At 34.3% G+C, this 17,913-nt stretch overlaps 1 protein-coding gene across 3 annotated transcripts in view; it reads left to right on the plus strand.

Moving 5' to 3' along the window:
- The window catches only part of LOC138696480 (ATP-dependent helicase brm-like), a 192,727-nt gene that overhangs the window by 134,335 nt on the left and 40,479 nt on the right, over positions 1-17,913 (plus strand). For all 3 annotated transcript variants that reach the window (XM_069821493.1, XM_069821495.1, XM_069821494.1), the window contains exons 8-14: positions 1,853-2,049; positions 3,481-3,622; positions 4,728-4,872; positions 5,435-5,608; positions 14,078-14,204; positions 16,615-16,696; positions 16,939-17,096. In XM_069821493.1, coding sequence (XP_069677594.1) covers positions 1,853-2,049; positions 3,481-3,622; positions 4,728-4,872; positions 5,435-5,608; positions 14,078-14,204; positions 16,615-16,696; positions 16,939-17,096 — 1,025 coding nt within the window. The remainder of the gene's footprint in view (positions 1-1,852; positions 2,050-3,480; positions 3,623-4,727; positions 4,873-5,434; positions 5,609-14,077; positions 14,205-16,614; positions 16,697-16,938; positions 17,097-17,913) is intronic.

Genomic DNA, 17,913 nt, shown 5'->3' on the forward strand with positions numbered 1-17,913 from the left:
CATTATGAAGGAAGTCTTTCGTGTGCAATTCAGAAAATGAAAGTTTGTTTCCTTACCTATTTGGGAAAAGATAAATGATTCCATTCATGTATATCTTTCGAATAATAGTTCAAGAAAATAAACTATAAATGGTAATATCATTGATAATATTTAAAAAATTGAATTATTGGAAAACACGGAAACATATGGTGAGAAAGTATGTGTCGTCTTCGTGATATTGGATTTTTTAAATACAATAATCACTTGGTGTGACCAGTTACATGGCACATAGCCTGTTGACTAATTAATGAATGTAATGTATGTGATGCAGTTGAGTCTTGAATATTTCTCAGAGGATCGAACAAATGACATTGGAAATAGTTCTAACCATGAACCAATATTCGTGACGCGGTCTTGTAGCTAAATATTGTATATTGCCTTTGTAAATAGTGTGAAAGATTTGATATTTGAATTAGTTTTAGTAGCTAAAGCTTTCGTTTTGAAATCTTTTAATTTTATATGTGTTGGTGTTGAAATATTGTTCAAAAATTGATTCTACGAGGGCTGTTCATAAAATAACCTCTGTTTCCGTGTAGAGTGATGAGTAGTGAGTGGAGGGACGCCATTTTGCGCAACAATACACAGTGGATCCGTACCCATCCAGCAGTGTGAGGGAGAAAGTCGTGCTGCTGTTCATCTGCTTGTGAGTGTCATTCAAAATGAGTGCTGCAATAGAAAATCCCCACCAAGTGTGAAGTGCGAGCAGTCATACGATATCTGCTAGTGAAAAACTTACAGGCGTCAGAATTCATCCTGAACTTTGTAGTGTTTGGGGCAAAATGTTATGAGTGAGTGTGTTGTGCGGCATTGGTGTCAAATGTTAAAAAATGGAACAAACATGCATGATGAAGAAAGAAGTGCCAGACCAAGTATTGTCGATGATGACCTTATTCAGAAAGTTGATGACGTTCGTGAAAACCGTCGGTTCACCATATCAGAACTTTCTGAAAAAAAAATTCTTTAGCAGTTTAAGTGCAAAGTGTTCGATCGTTCTCCTTACAGCCCAGATTTGGATCCCAGTGATTACCATCTCTACACACATGAAGAGGTGGCTTGCTTCTCAGCGGTTTGATGAAGATTAAGAGCTGAAAAATAGTATTGAAGGATGGTTAAAGTCCAGGCAGCAGAGTTCTATGCAGGGGCACTTCAAAGCTGGTTAAATGATATAATAAGTACCTTAATTTGAAGGGCGACTATGTTGAAAAGTAGTGTAAGACTGTAGCTTTAAGTTGCTATAATAAAATGTTCTGTAGCTCTATTTGCGTTTTTTAATTGCTAAATGGGGGTTACTTTATGAACAGCCCTCGTACATGTTGAGGCACTGGATCACAAAATATGTTTTTCTTTTGATAAATGTGTTAAATTTGAATACTGATTAATGAGGGAGGTGTAGTTAAGAAGTATATAAAAAAATAGCACTATTTTTATATATTTGTTTCCTTACTTACATGAATGAATTTTTTCTCTCCCCCCCCCCCCCCCCCCCCCAATGCCACCAGGTTGTCTTTTCGACATACATGAATGAAATATATAAATAATGTTATCGTTGTTTTTCAGTGATTGGAAATGGCTTAAACCATTCTTACCCTTACCAGTACAGTAATATTAGTGCTTTTCTTTTTTTATTTGTTAGGTTTAGATTTTTGCGGTAAACAAGATGATATTTATACATGAATATATTATTATTGAATTTGGCAGACTGTTAAATTTCTGTAATATAAAGATAGTAAGAAATATGTGTTTCAATAAATTAGGGAGTTCTTTAATGAATCTCATTTATGCTCTTTAATTACATACTGGCTGTTTCTTTCAGGAATTCTTAATATCAGTACTACAGCATGGTAAAGACTTTAAGGAGTATCATCGCAATAATCAAGGAAGAGTTGTGCGCTTGAACAAGGCTGTTATGAATTACCATGCAAATGCAGAGCGTGAGCAGAAGAAAGAACAAGAAAGAATTGAGAAGGAACGTATGCGTCGCCTCATGGCAGAGGATGAGGAAGGATACAGGTTAGTACAGAACAAATTAAATTAGTAGTCATCCTTCTATATTATAAGAATTGGTTTTAAAATACCAACCAAGGAAGTACAGTACTTGAGATACATCGATTTTTAACTGTGCATTGAAAAAACTTGTGATGTGCAAACTTTATCTTTCATCTTGTTTCGAGCTAAAGATAATGTTCGAAAAAAATATAAGTTGTAATGTTTAAATGTTGCATGTGAAATGAAATGTGTTTGCCATTGTCATCATTAACAAGATTCCGTTAATTATTTCACATATTACATATGCATGTTTATTATAGAATTCAATTTGCAATTACCATGCCAAAAAAGTAGTGTTTGAAACACTTGAATTTTGAACTATGTGTGAAAAAAGCTTATGATGAGCAAACTGTTCGAAATTTAAAGTCGAGTTCAGCTCGTCTCAAGCTTTTAAAAATTTTCGGTGGTTGTGGGGGAGGATGGAGTTTCAGTGCTTAGCATTTTTCTTCTTAAACATTATTCCAGTGATTCAAAAGATTGTGTTCAAACTGAAGGAGCTTATAGAGGGATTGAAGTACATCAAAAAGTTTTGCATTAGTGCTTTGCTACTATTGCAGTATACCTTGAATTTATGGTAAGAATATGAAAATACAGTATAAATAGCACTTGAACAGAACATTTATTCAAAGAATTGATGAACAAAAACCTGCAATATAAAATTAAAGTTATTTTAAATCCATGCACAATGATTCTGTGTTTTAGAAGAGCTGTTGAGTTCTGCCAGGTTACCTGGAGTGGTTTCTTCTGCGCCCTATATCCCTTTTCAGCTGGTCCTAAGCATGCTCCATAAAATTCATGCCTGTTGAATTAAGAGGGAATTCTATAAATTCCAACCTCCCTGATGTAGTCTTTAACAACACAATCTTGATGAAGTTATCATCCATTAGCACAAAGTCACCTTCGTAACTTTGGTGAAAGGGTTCAACAATAGGTTCTAGGATGGTCTCTAGATATTGCACTGCAAAGAAAGAAGTCAATGTTAGGAAAATTCCATATAATTATGTTATTACAGTAATTATTGTTAGCTTACATTTCCTTCTAGTAAGCTTAGTATTGCGTAATTATATTTTACTATTGTTGTTAGCTCTTAATTAATACGATGAGAAATGTTTAAATGTCCATTGAGTGTAAAAAGACTGATTCGTGAATTTTTTTGAGTGAACATTTGTATGTACAGCATGTTTTAAGAAAATTTTTCGAGTATTGTGTAATTTCTTACTTAAAGTGAAACTCAACTTTTCGAGAATTCTAATATCTAGTTCTTGCTGAATTCGATGTAAGAAAAAAAAATCATTATGTTCGTATGTTTGTACGTAACATCATAAATATGGTGAATACTTTTAGTGATACTAATATGCAATAGATAGTGAAGAAAAATTTAACACTTTATTCTAGGAAACTGATTGATCAAAAGAAGGACAAGCGTCTGGCATTCCTATTGTCACAAACTGATGAATACATCGGTAATCTCACAGAAATGGTCAAGCAACACAAGATGGAGCAGAAACGCAAGCAACAGGAACTTAAACGGAAAAAGGCAAGTTAAATCACAACCGATCAGAAAATAGTAAAATGATGTTCCTCTCCAGATGAAGACTATTGTGTTTCACTTTCAGTTCTAGAAGTTTAGAACAAAATTATTTGTGCAGGAGTTCGTCTTTACTTACTCCCACTTGCCCTACAATTAATAGTGTTCTTTGTAAATCTGCAAAGCTAGATTTCCCCATATCTCCCCTTCCAACCACGGATCATTTGTCCTTTGGCTCTTGAGTGCACTGCACAATGCTGATTTATTGTGCTTGCTTTTATTCATTTCAGATAAGCAGTTATATTCTAAAATCCTGCTCATCCTATATAAGACAATACAGACCCTTAATTTCAAAGCACTAACCTGTTAATTGTTTGTAAGTTCCTAAATTTGCCAAAATACCAACAAACTACACTTTTGTAGTTACATAATATGTCCTAGACTGTTTTCACTTTTTTCCAGCAGAATCTGCGGTCTACAATTCTGTCCTGCGAACCTGTGATGTGTAAAATTGCTTCTTACTGAGAATATGTTCCATAACATTTCTTACTATTACTTAGCCCATTGATCTTAATGATATGTACTGGAATAACCTCAGCAGTGATAAAGTACACAGCCTTGCCAACCAGATGTTAATAGAGAAATTGGATCATAGTGAAAGGAATTAGTGTGATTATAATACTAACATCTGATGTACAGATGTCAGTATAATACTTCATGAAAGTATTTGTAATATATGATGTTGGATATCTCTGCTTAACAGTAACAATAGGATGAGGTGAATTATCAATAGTTTACTCCCAAGAGTGTTGAGTTCTCCTCAGAGTCTTTCTGAAAATATGTCAAAGATAGGTTACTTCCCACTCCTTCCTGGCCCCCTTTCCAAATTACCAGAGTGCCCCGAATCTAATACTGCCTTGAATATAATACAACCTGCATATTGAAAATGTTAATGAAAAATCTATATTGTCTGAACTGGAACTGAATTCTTAGGACTAGTAATTCTTCCACAAAATATAATTGTCATTGACATTCATGTTATTGGGAACAAAAAACCATACACAATTGACTTACACTATTGCTTGTGTCATTGGTCATTATTCTGAATTTACAGAAGAAAAAGAAGAAGAAGGCAGAAGGTGAGGCAGGTGGAGAGGGAACAGGAACAGGAGGGGAAGGTTCAAATGGAGGAATAGAAGGACAAGACGAAGGGTCACAGCCAGCAGACTCAAGAATTACAGTAATTGAGGTTGCTACAGGTACGTCATGAAGTTATAGTTCTGTTAAGTGTCGCATTAACGAAATCTGAAGAAGTATGATCAGTAAAGTGAACCTTAATTGAGGTCATTGGAACCAGAATGATCTAAGTAGCATAAGAGATGTTATGATACATTTAACTTGAAAGTTGGGAGATAGCGTACCTTTAGTTCAAGCCTAACATCTGTCAGTAGGTGATAGAACTCATGTATGTCACTCTGTCCCAAAGTAGATAAATTTCGGTATACATCAGTACACTTACCTCATTTTTTGTAAATTTGTTACTTAGATCGCTGTAGTTCTAACTGCCTCAATTGGGTTACGTCATGTCAGTAAGGATGGGAGATCCAGGGTTCGATTTCCAGTGCTGGAACAAATTTTTTTCCATTAATAGTGTATACTTCATGTTAATGCACGACTTTCAAAGTAAAGAGATCCTCATCTGCAGGAGAGGCTAACCTAAATACGACTGAAAAGAAGAGATTTGCTCACTTTCTATTCTATCTTGTATGAGCAAAGTGGAAATAACTAGTTAGTGACATGTAGTGTGTATGTGTGTGACAGGCAAGCTGTTGACAGGGGAGGAAGCCCCAATGGCCAGCCAGCTGCAGGCATGGCTTGATGCACATCCAGGCTGGGAGGCACATGATGAAGATGAGGATGACGATGATGATGACGATGATGAGGAAGATGGTTCAGAAGAGGATTCAGACGATGAGGAGCTGAACTCTGATTCCAGTGAGTGTTGATTTGAAACACAGCTGCAGGGTACCCTTACATTTCTCTCTTGTCTTTTCTGACAGGCTGTAACTATTTGCAATAAAATCTAATTGCATCACCATATGCAGTTGTGTGCCACATTTTCACTTTTCACAGGACGAACAAAAAGAATGATATAAATTGAGGGAAATTAAACATACAGGCCTAGCAAGGAATTCTGAAGAAAGATCTTGACCATCAAATACAGTCAGCAAGCCTAGTCAGTAGTAAATCCTCAACACAAATGAGACACTATCAAAACAATCCCTGTTCCCCCCCCCCCTCATTACACCAGCATGCAGTCCCTGTTAAATTCTTTTGTGACGACAGATATGCATGCATGTGTTACTACTGTAGTTCCTATTTGTGATGTCATTAAGTCTCTATAGTTTCAAAATTGAAAGGGAAAACATTGCACAGGCAAAGTCAGGAAATTATTTCGGAAAATGTATGTGTCTTTCACGTGTTAAATTTTATGTTACCTTGTTAACATGTTTCGGCCTGCCATTGGCCATCTTCAGAACTGGTTGTTGCTGGTCTTGGCGCCTTTTGTTTTGTTTCCTGTGGGGGGGTGTTTGTGTAGTGTAATGTGGAGTCAAAGAGTGTCCCACAGGAAACAAAACAAAAGGCGCACAGTTCTGCTTACAGAATTTTACAGGACAGTATGCAATGGAAGGTAATAAGAACTGGTCACATTATCTCCATTATCTCTTGGCTTAGTTGCTTCATGAGTGATGCCCTGTTGGTGTCACTTATGAGGTTCCCATCTGTCTTCAGAGAATTGATTAAACAGTATATACGGATTGAAAGGGATGATAGAATACACTTAAATGAATAGGAAACCTATATTACATTTTGAGATTAAATGCACGGTTAATTAGAAAATTAAGTTGGAAATTTCAACAGTCTGGCAACATCCTGCTAACACAGTCCTCTTTCTTCTCGTAATACAGATGTAAAAGGTCAACAAACTCAGGTCTGTCTTCCTTGGTGAGCTACATCCAACCTTCCGCTCTGGCTACGACATTGCAATCTGCACTCATCGTTCAGTGGCTTGAAATTAATGGTTTTTAAATTCAATTTACACGAAAATCATCCACACTATTGAAATACGCTAGAGGGATAAATTCTTTATTAGATTTCCTATCGATATGGACAAAACTCACAATCCTACTCGGAATAGTTACTGAATAAGAGCGTGTTAAATATTTGGGAAAAGAAATATATATATATTTTTTTCTGAAAAACTATGAACTTTTCTCCAATATGGTATTACACTTTTTTGTTATATACAACATGAGCTATTCACTCTGAAAATCTGCAAGGTTATTTCACTTTCACCCTATAGAATTTCTGTGCAGAAGAAGAGGCTGCAGTAACAATAAGAAGACTGCTGCAGAAATAAATACTATTAATTTAGTAGATAATACCGTAAAGTGGGGTGACTTTTAACGCTGAGGTGACTTTGAACAGTAATTTAGCGCCTTTCTAAATTAAATGCTGTACCCTATTGCGAAAAAACTGTTTAAGTTGTCAATAAATTAGTTCAGTTTTTTCGCATTTGGGTACAGCATTTAATTTAGAAAGGCGCTAAATTACTGTTCAAAGTCACCTCGGCATTCAAAGTCGCCCCACTTTATGGTACCACAAACATTAGAACAGTAGCCAAGAACTTAAGCTTTTAATGGAGGCTGGGAACGAGAACCAGACAAAATGCTCTTTAAAAAAAAAAAACAAACAATATTCATTACCTTCTTGAAACATACCTGTCTTCTATTCGAAAATACAGAGCTACACCTGCACTTGTCAATCAAATTGTTGGAATCATATTTAATTTTGTTTGTATATTTGAATATCTGTGGACAAAAAGGTTGCAACACACATTTTTTTTTTTTTTTGTAAAATTAATTTTTGCATGCAGAACAATTATGTACGGCATGAAAAGTGTCTGTTGGGTTAATATTGGCAAAACCTGATATTTTGCTAGTCACATTTCAGTTGTCAATAGCTGTGCAGGAGCAAAAAGGTTGTAAACAGTTTGTAGCAGTCAGAAGGTTGTAACTTACAATGTAAGCAACTGTCACAACCTTTTTGCACGGAAAAAACACATCGTTTCGTTAATTTTAGAAAATGAAGCCCCCTTTTTTTTCCTCCAGTTCAACATTTACTTACACATGTAATATGAAATGCAAAGTAAAAATAGAAAACATTTTCAAATAAAATTCTAGCAAGGATTGATTTTTTTCTCTCCTGTAAAATTTAGAATTTTGCTTGGTTTATGTGCTTTTTTTTTTTCAATTCAACATTTTGTTACAAATGTAATATGGAATGCAAAGTAAAAATAGAAGACATTTTCATATAAAATTTTAGCAAGGATTGATTTTTTCCTCTTCTGTAAAATTTAGAATTTTGCTTGGTTTATGTGCTTTTTCCTCAATTCAACATTTTGTTATAAATATAATATGAAATGCAAAGTAAAAATAGAAAACATTTGAAATAAAATTCTAGCAGAGATGATTTTTGTCTCTCCTGTAAAATTTAGAATTTTGCTTGCGTTTATGTGCATCTTCATGGCATTTATAACATCATCTTTTAAGTTTATTCGGATGGTTTTCATGCTTCCTTCTGCCATTATTAAGAGATTTATCATATTTAATCTTTTCTTGAAGCTCTTGCAAACGTCTGGGAATCATTTTTTATAAATTATAAATTATATTTGGTTCAAAATATCATTGGATTTGCCGGCAGTTCTGCATTGTCGAAACAGTTATAATTTCTTATGGCATTCAGGAAATATAGTCAAACTTTCTCGAGGTAGAACCAGAATAACACTTGCATCTGTTGTTGTAAGTTTGCACAGTCTGTCTTGTTTGTATGATAAGGAACAGAGTGTACTTATTGAAAAGAAACAGGATCTTGTTATTATGTGCCAGTACATTCGAAAAAAATACAGGAAATTTTATGAAAACTTGAAAAGAAATTAGGTGATTTTTGCTGTGCTGAAACGAATAAAATAACAAAATATACTGTTCATTTTTAGTGTTCAGAAGTAATTAATTAATTTTTATAATTGGAGTAATAGTTTGTATTGGTATCTTTGGAGTACTATGGAGAAAGCAAAACTTCATAAAACAGTCAAAAGTTTGTAACTTACAATGTAAGCAACTGTTACAACCTTTTTGTATGGGAAAATACATTGTTTTGTTTCATTTTATACATGTACATCTGTCAAAAAAAAGTGACCGCTCTCTAGAATAGAAGTTCCCTTTGGGTATCTTTGCTACTATTTGGAGACAGGCGATGTTACATGTTGTTGGACCATGTGGCCTGATATCTATAGCTATAATTGAAGTCTTTTGCATGTTACTGTTGTAGCATAGTGGTAGCATTCTGGGCTGGTATTCATGAGGTCGTGCGTTCAAACACAACCTAGTGCTTTTTATGTTTTTAAGAGAGAGAGAGGGAGAGAGAGAAAATATAATTGCTTCTGTCCCTTTTATGACTGTTGTAGTAATTAACATCAGGTTCATGAATGTATTATGCTATGACTTTATCATTATTTACTATGACATGGCTGCAAATGGAAAGAAAGAAAAATATTCTCAACAAAAAAATCTTTCGTGGCATAAACAAAACAAACTTATTGGTGTCTGCCTTAGAAAATTCAAACGATAAAAAAAAAAAAAACAAACAAACAAAAAGCTACGATTCAATGTTTAATCCATATTCCTCACATCTCGATCACATCTTGCAGTTGATGGGCATGGAATCAACTAGTCTTTTCAAATAGCGACTGTTCTCAGCCACGGCATCCCAGGCATCCTGGACGAGCTTTCACAAATATCAGGATGTCTTGGAGAGGGATTGGGCCAATTTTTCTGCATCTTCTTCTTTACTTGTGCTCACATATTCTCCAAAGGGTTCAAGCCTATCAGTTCGATATCCTGTCTCCTCACAAACCAGTCTCGAATCAATTGAGATGTGTGGACTGGATGAGTATCCTGCTGAAATTGAAGAATTCCAGCAGGATATAACAACCTAGCATAAAGAACCATATAAATGTCCTTAATCATTGCTTTGGTTATAGTTACAAGTACTACTGCTGCTGCAATTACAAATATTATTGTGATAAATGTAACCTTTTTATATCATTATTAAATATTCAGAAAGTCTAAATTAATGTTAAATTGTAGTGTTTCATTACTAGACATCGGATTTTTAGGCACTAAAAATTGCAGTTTTAGGCGTCTAAAATAAGCTCAAAATTTGTAAAATTAGGCTCTATTTTAATGAAAATAAGCATTTTAGGCACATCAAGGTATCATACTTATTTCTTTCACTGAAATTTTTAGTTATACACTAAAATACGCACAAAAAAGTATGTTTAAACATTAAAAAAGAATACTATATTATATTTATAAACAGAGCTGCACAAATTTAATATATTGAAACTAATGAAATAATGATTATTGATATCAAGATTACTCATTTTAAGTTATTGAAATTCAGTTCCATGCTCAGATTTTATTATAATTATCTGCACAGTACACCACCAGAATTTTTTCTAAATTCTCCACAGTTAACCTTTGTCTTTTGTCACTGAGAATCATTTTGAAAGCAGAAAAACTTCTTTCAACCGAAACTGATGTGAGAGGCGCAAATTTTAAATTAGGTACAATAGAAACATCAATACTTACTGGAACATTTACACTTTCCCCCGATATCACTCTTGATACTTTTTCCAACAATGAAAATCCTACATTCTTATTTAATACGTTGTCCCACTTATTTTTAACTTTTTTCCCAGTTTCGCCCAAAGCAGAATGTATGTTCACTTGAGCTTCCTTTACTATTGCTATTTGGCTACAAAGAGATTGTTTTTCACGTTCTAATTGTTCAATGCTTGCAGGTATGAAAGAAAAGTTTGATGTTATGTAGGCAATATCGTTTTTCACTCGTGAGTCATTCAGACAATCTTTCACTGCTTTCACACACGCTGCACTATCAGTTTCAGGTAATTTATCAATAACTGTGACCACTTCTTTAAAATACTTAGAATAATACACCACTGACTGAATCCAGGTTCCCCATCGTGTAACAACCGGCTGAGGTGGGAGTGGGATATCTGGAAAGTTCTCTCTGAATATTGAAATCCTGGATGGGGCTTTACAAAAACATTTTTTTGTGTTAGAAATAAACGAATTGACAAGAGGAAATTCATTCCGGATTGTTTCAGAAACCCTGTGAAGGCCATGTGCTAGACAGGTTACATGCGTGAGGTTGGGATAAAATGTTTTAAGAAGTGGAGCTGCAGCAACCATGTATGAGGAGCATCAGTACAAAACAACAGAACTTTAGAATCGTCTATATTACTCAGTATAAAGACTGTAGGCCTTTATTTACAAAATAAGCAATGGCTTGGTTATTCACTTTCGAAAGTTCCTTAACACATACGAGGTGTGGAATCGAAGGTCCATCAGGACTAAGTTTTCCTACTACCATATTTGCTATATACCTATTCATAGGATCTGAGGTTTCATCCACAGAGACCCATATGTAAGAATCACCTATATCCTCCCGAATGGAAGCTAAAGTTTCATTGTATATTCTGTCTAAGTAATTTTTTCTTAGGGTCGACTCAGCTGGGATATTTTGTTTGCAGTATTTTTGTAAAAACTGTCTTAAAACCGGATTTTCAATTGCATTCCAGGGAATGTTAGCAGCAACAAACGCTCTGGTTAAATCAGCATAGAAATTGCTGCTGAGATTGGATGAAGTAGGCTGTGTTAGTAAAGTTTGTTGCAGTTGATTTTTCTGCTGAGCTTTAGCCTTATGAGCCGCTCCTTGCACATGCTGCTTTAGGTGGCACTTCTTTTCTTGCGAAATCTAAAAATGTAAAGTAAACTGAATTAAAATAAAATCCTAATTGTTGTATTGCCGTATTTCTATCACAAAGTTAGTGGGTTCGAACAATCAAAATTTTAATGACCTGCAAATACTTTAACTATCGGAATTTAAAAGGTTAAAGTGTAGTGGTCTTAAAAAGAATTATACCTCAGGATAGCTCAGTCAATGTATAAATATTATAGGCCTACTCATTAAAATTAATAGAATTTATATATTTCAACTATTGTTACATACCTGTTTGCTACAAATCTTGCAGAATATTACTTTTCCATCATAAGTGAATTCTGAATATTCTGTTAGCCATTGCCGGATCAATGTAGATTTTGCACTTATATTTTTCGGCATTATCGCGTTAAACTTCACAGGAAAACGTCCTACCGCTCAAAACTTCTCAACACAAATAAGGTGAGGGAAAGAGCAACTGTTAACGAGCATTCAAATGAACCGTTGTTATTGATATTCAATTGGACAAAAATACAAAGTTCCACTTATTGTTGCATTTCCTGGTAGTGTTAACACTAGGAGGGCCATTCTTTTAAATATTTTGTAACGGTTTACCCTACTAATTCGCAGTTTTACGACTTTTCATAAATATTTCAAAAACACTCTTTCTCCAAAAATTGTGATTTTATGACACTCTGAAGGGCAGTACAGCTATAGTATAGTATATCTCTGAATCGGTAGCAGCACATGTTGTGATTGTTGCCTGCTTCAAAACTAAGGTTGGTTCTTTGTCGGCATGTATGCCTCCAAACATGTTAAATTCGGTGAAATCTATTGCGAGTGTCGTGAGATTCAAAACATTTTGTTTCCTTTATCAATGGTTTCATGGCCGGTGTGAAGCAAACTTTCCACTTTTTAAATGCCTTAAATTTCGCATTGAATGCATGTATAAATTATAAAAAGTAAGAGTAAAATGCGAAACTTTGCAGTGAGTTAGGCACTTTTAGGCGAATATTAACAAATTAGGCTCTAATAACCGTTTTAGGGCATTTTAGAGCACTATAAAACTCTTTGAATACCTTTCAATTTCCATGAAACACAAATATTAATAATTATTTTTACTTTTCTCCTAAAGAAACAAAATAGGCATTTGCCCTAGAATCCGATGTCTGTTCATTACATCAGTACCAAGTAAATGCCGTAGCTCAGTTGGAAGAACGTCGAAATTTAGATGTCAACTTCTCAGGTCCAAATTCTCGTCACTCCTTTTCATTTTATTATGTTACAGGATAGTATAATGTAATAATACAAGAAGAAAAAACTAATATTCATATTATGTAGCTATATTGTTCCAAACCTAATACAGTTGCCTCAGGTACGCCGAGAAGAGTCTTGCGACCTCGGATACCACTCCACTGAAGATGTCTGCCGCAGTTGCAGACGAAACGTCTGGTATAAAACCAACTAATAGACCACGGCCTCTCAGCCCGGAAAATGAATCTACATCTATAGAAACACTGTTATTATTATATGTGACCCGTTGCACGAAAAGGGACTTAAAGTCATGAAAGGAAATTTTACAGGAGAACAAAATAACGAATTTGCGGTGTAAAAACTGCATTTCTAAGTTTTGACATTTGTGCTACCTGTAAGCTCTTTTTACGTATTAAACTAGGACGTAGTTTTACACAGTGCTTCTTAAATACCTAAATCTTTCTTATAGTTGCTAAGAAAACAAATGAAAACTTTAATTTGCATTTTTCTCGAAAAGTACATAATATAATATCAATATTCAATAAGTAATATATTAAAACTATAGCACCTAGAACCATGAATTTTTCTTTAATACTCAATATTTCATCCTCTTTTTGAAACCACAAAAAACAAAAAAATGAAAAATCCGACTTTAGGTCCCATTTCCTGCAACTAGTCGCATATTTAGTCTTTGACACAAAGAAATAAAAATTCGTCCCTATTTACCCTTGCATCTTTATTCACCCCATTTTATGGTACACTGAAATGTGAAAATTGGTGTCTTCAAATGCAAATTGGAATTTCGTGACTGATGAGTGTATAATTCAGCGATATTCGTGAACAAAATCGCGTTTAGCATAAAAATTGCCAGATTCGCAAAAAAGATACGAAAAACGAGCATAATTCGCGACAAATCACGATTATAAAACGTGTCTACACAACCCTCTGACAACTGGACTGAACGTGATAGATTTTTAAAATTAATAAATTTTCGTAGGATGGCTTCAGAAGAAATGAAAAGCTGTGTTCTCGTGTCGTGCAATTAGAGCACTTAGAAGAACCCAGTACTTGAATTAGAGCACTTCAGTCAAAATTTACTCTCTGTTTTTCACACAAGTCATTTCATTGAACTTCATGAATTCTGTCTTCAGTTTCCTCCACATCAGAAATGAAATTCGGCATTGATAGACTGATGGTCAGGAAAGTCTTCCTAAACCATTTGAAGACCAATCAATCATTTGGTATATTAATAATCAGCTCAAAAATAGTTAATCAGCGTATATTTATTTGCAAAATGTAATGTTGAATATTATCTTGAGTAAAATACATTTTATTTCATTGCAGCACCCAAACCAAATACGTCTAATAGTTCAAATGCATCTGATGAAGATAAGGCAAGGGAGATGATAAAGAAGGCGAAAGTAGAAGATGATGAATACAAGACGTCCACAGAGGAGCAGACATATTACAGGTAGAACATAGTAAATAATAACAAGAATAATAATAATTATTATGTGAATAATAATAGTAGCAATGATGATATAATATGCAGTACGAATTAGTGAGTACTTTTCTTCAATGATAACTAAACTGAAGTGCATGTCATTGTTATGGTTTCCGAAATATGACGAGTTTTGTATTGGCATTAGCATTAGATATACATATTTTGAATATTTTTATTGTATTAGCAATGTAAAATCTTGTAGAATGTGCGAATTTAAAATATGCACTTAACATCTTCCAACCGTACCATGCAAATTGCTGAATGGACTAGATAGGGTTCAGTGTTTTGTCTTAATATTTTGGATGTTCAAAGTTTGATCCATGGAGTCATTTCTCTCTCCACTGTGTCCACTTTCCCCTCCCCCCCAATTAAGTCACAGAATAGTCATTTAAAATTAGGAAGAACAGCTGCACATCTTCCTGTTTACTTGTTGTGAACTCCATCATCATTACACTGACTGTAAACAATCTCTGATTAAGTATTGTTTAAATAATAAAATAAAATAAATTTAATTTATCATTAAAATTATGATTAACAAGCGTTTTCTTTTATGAACACTTTGTACAATGAATTAATATAAATATTGAATAATTGAAACATTACGACCTTTCAGTCTTTCTTATTAATTGTTAGCAAATGTTATATTGTTTTAAGAATGAAGATTATAATATGTTACGTACTTTCTGTTATTTATATCTCGAACATATTTTGTACACACTTGTTGAAAATTTCTTTTTAATATCAGTGGCACAAGTGGTGTTAGTTGTTTTATTTATATTTAACTGAATCGGTCAACTGACCCAGTATAGCTCAGCAAAATTGATGATGCCCTTTGATATTGTTTATATGTGTTACACATTCTAAAGTACATGCAAAATAAGAAGGAATAAGGAATCAGTGAATATACAGTCATAGGAGGCTATTGCAATCAAGCTTGGGAGAGGCAAACAGGGAAGGTTAGTCCCAGGGACTGAAGCTGTGCATTCCATTCTTGTAACCATGATCAGGTGGAAACCAGAATGTCATATGCCGAAAAAGGAAAAAAAAAAAAAAAAAAAGAAAGAAAAAAATAGGATTACTCTGAAGTTATAAGGTGGTCAGTATATACCTAGAAATAAGTACTTGCTGTTTTAATTAATAAGTAATGTGGAAAGATTTGATCGTGCTTTGTAAATAACTTAAAAAAAAAACTGAAGACTACATAAAGTCATTGATTACACAATATTCAATAGAGGACGGTGAGGTCCTCATATAAGAATATATATATATATCAGTGTTAATAGTGATTCAAAAACTGTTGTTGAAATGGCCATAAAGTCATTAAATATGCGCTCCTGCATATATGTCTAAGATGCAGGTAGTAAGTCATTGACGATACAAAGGAGGAGAGTTCAGCCAGCACTGTGGATTGGGTCTTGGCATAGCTCAGATAGTAAGAGCACTCGGTTTCAGACCGAAAACAGTCATTTTTATAGTATAGTATATCTCTGAATCGGTAGCAGCACATGTTGTGATTGTTGCCTGCTTCAAAACTAAGGTTGGTTCTTTGTCGGCATGTATGCCTCCAAACATGTTAAATTCGGTGAAATCTATTGCGAGTGTCGTGAGATTCAAAACATTTTGTTTCCTTTATCAATGGTTTCATGGCCGGTGTGAAGCAAACTTTCCACTTTTTAAATGCCTTAAATTTCGCAGTGAATGCATGTATAAATTATAAAAAGTAAGAGTAAAATGCGAAACTTTACAGTGAGTTAGGCATTTTTAGGCGAATATTAACAAATTAGGCTCTAATAACCGTTTTAGGACATTTTAGAGCACTATAAAACTCTTTGAATACCTTTCAATTTCCATGAAACACAAATATTATATTATTTTTATTATATTATTTTACAATAATTATTTTTACTTTTCTCCTAAAGAAACAAAATAGGCATTTGCCCTAGAATCCGATGTCTGTTCATTACATCAGTACCAAGTAAATGCCGTAGCTCAGTTGGAAGAACGTCGAAATTTAGATGTCAACTTCTCAGGTCCAAATTCTCGTCACTCCTTTTCATTTTATTGTGTTACAGGATAGTATAATGTAATAATATAAGAAGAAAAAACTAATATTCATATTATGTAGCTATATTGTTCCAAACCTAATACTAAATTTATATTACTTATAAGACATATATGCAGGAGCGCATATTTAATGACTTACCATGTATCTTTATCAGGGTCCTAGGTTTGATTCCTGGTGCCGGAATGAATTTTTTTCCATTAATAAGTCACTTAAACATCTGGCTGATTCGAATACAGTGTAACTCGATCTAATAATTCAGTTACTTGAAGTCTTGATTTTTACAGTTACTGTTTCGTTTATATTTTCTTTCAGTATTGCTCACACAATTCATGAGATAGTGACAGAACAAGCCACAATCTTGGTGAATGGCAAGCTGAAGGAATATCAAATTAAGGTAAGCATAAGTAAAGTTCCATTCTGTAAAATTTCTGTTGCAGAAGTGGCTAAGCTTATTGATTTTCCTACGTGAAGCAAATAAAATGCAGATTCGTGTACAATTCCAAATCATTATAACCAATTGTGCACTTCTAGCACAGAATTAATTCAGAGTTAGAAAAGGCAGTAGTATATTTTATTATATTACTCATTTAATGGTGTTATGGTATTTGAAGAAATAATATCTAATTTTATTCACAGGGCTTAGAATGGCTTGTATCTCTGTTCAACAACAATCTAAATGGAATTCTGGCAGATGAGATGGGACTGGGAAAAACCATCCAGACTATTGCCCTTATCACGTATCTCATGGAAAGGAAGAAAGTGAATGGACCATTCCTCATCATTGTTCCTCTTTCGTATGTATTGCTTGTTATGTGGTTGAGGAGAGGAGAACCTATTTAAAATTACCTAAAGGCTTATTTTGATTATTACATCCTGAAGTTTGGCTTTGACACTACTGAAACTAGGTCTATTCAAATTTCAACTTCCATGTATCTTTATCAGGTAATGTAAGCACAAAAGTGAGCTTGCCTACATTCAGTAATATCATATTACCTCTGTACATGCCATGTAGTCAATAATTCTGCTATATTTATGTTATCCTTTCACCACAGTAATTACAGAAAAGTACTGTGAAACATTAAGGAAATTTCAGAGGAATGCTTATCACTCGCACACACACACACACGCACGCACGCACGCACACCACACACACACACACACGCACGCACGCACGCACACCCCCCCCCCCCCCCGGCGCGAGATTGCATACACCCAAATGCTGCTGGACTGGTTTGATTCGGAGATGTCCGACCATCCTCCACACAGTCCAGGCCTTGCACCAAGGAATTAAGCTTTTTGCCTGCATGAAAATCTGGTTGGGATAACAAAGCTGCAGTACTAATGAAGACTTGAAGGATGATGTCAAATCATGGCTGAGTTCCCAGGCTGCAACCTTCTTTTATACAGGGATACAAAAGCTGGTACTGCAAATGGTAATATTGTTTCAACTGTGTTGAGAAATAGCACAGGTGTGTATGTAATTTTTTTTACAATAAAATGTTTTTTTCTCATTGCTTATTTTCTTAATAACCCACTGAATGTTGAAATATGAGCAGCCATCATAGTTTTCTGTTTTCTAAAGCAGGTATTACACACAGTAGCTTTACCTCA

Source organism: Periplaneta americana, chromosome 3, assembly GCF_040183065.1.
Source record: "Periplaneta americana isolate PAMFEO1 chromosome 3, P.americana_PAMFEO1_priV1, whole genome shotgun sequence".
Classification (NCBI taxonomy): domain Eukaryota; kingdom Metazoa; phylum Arthropoda; class Insecta; order Blattodea; family Blattidae; genus Periplaneta; species Periplaneta americana.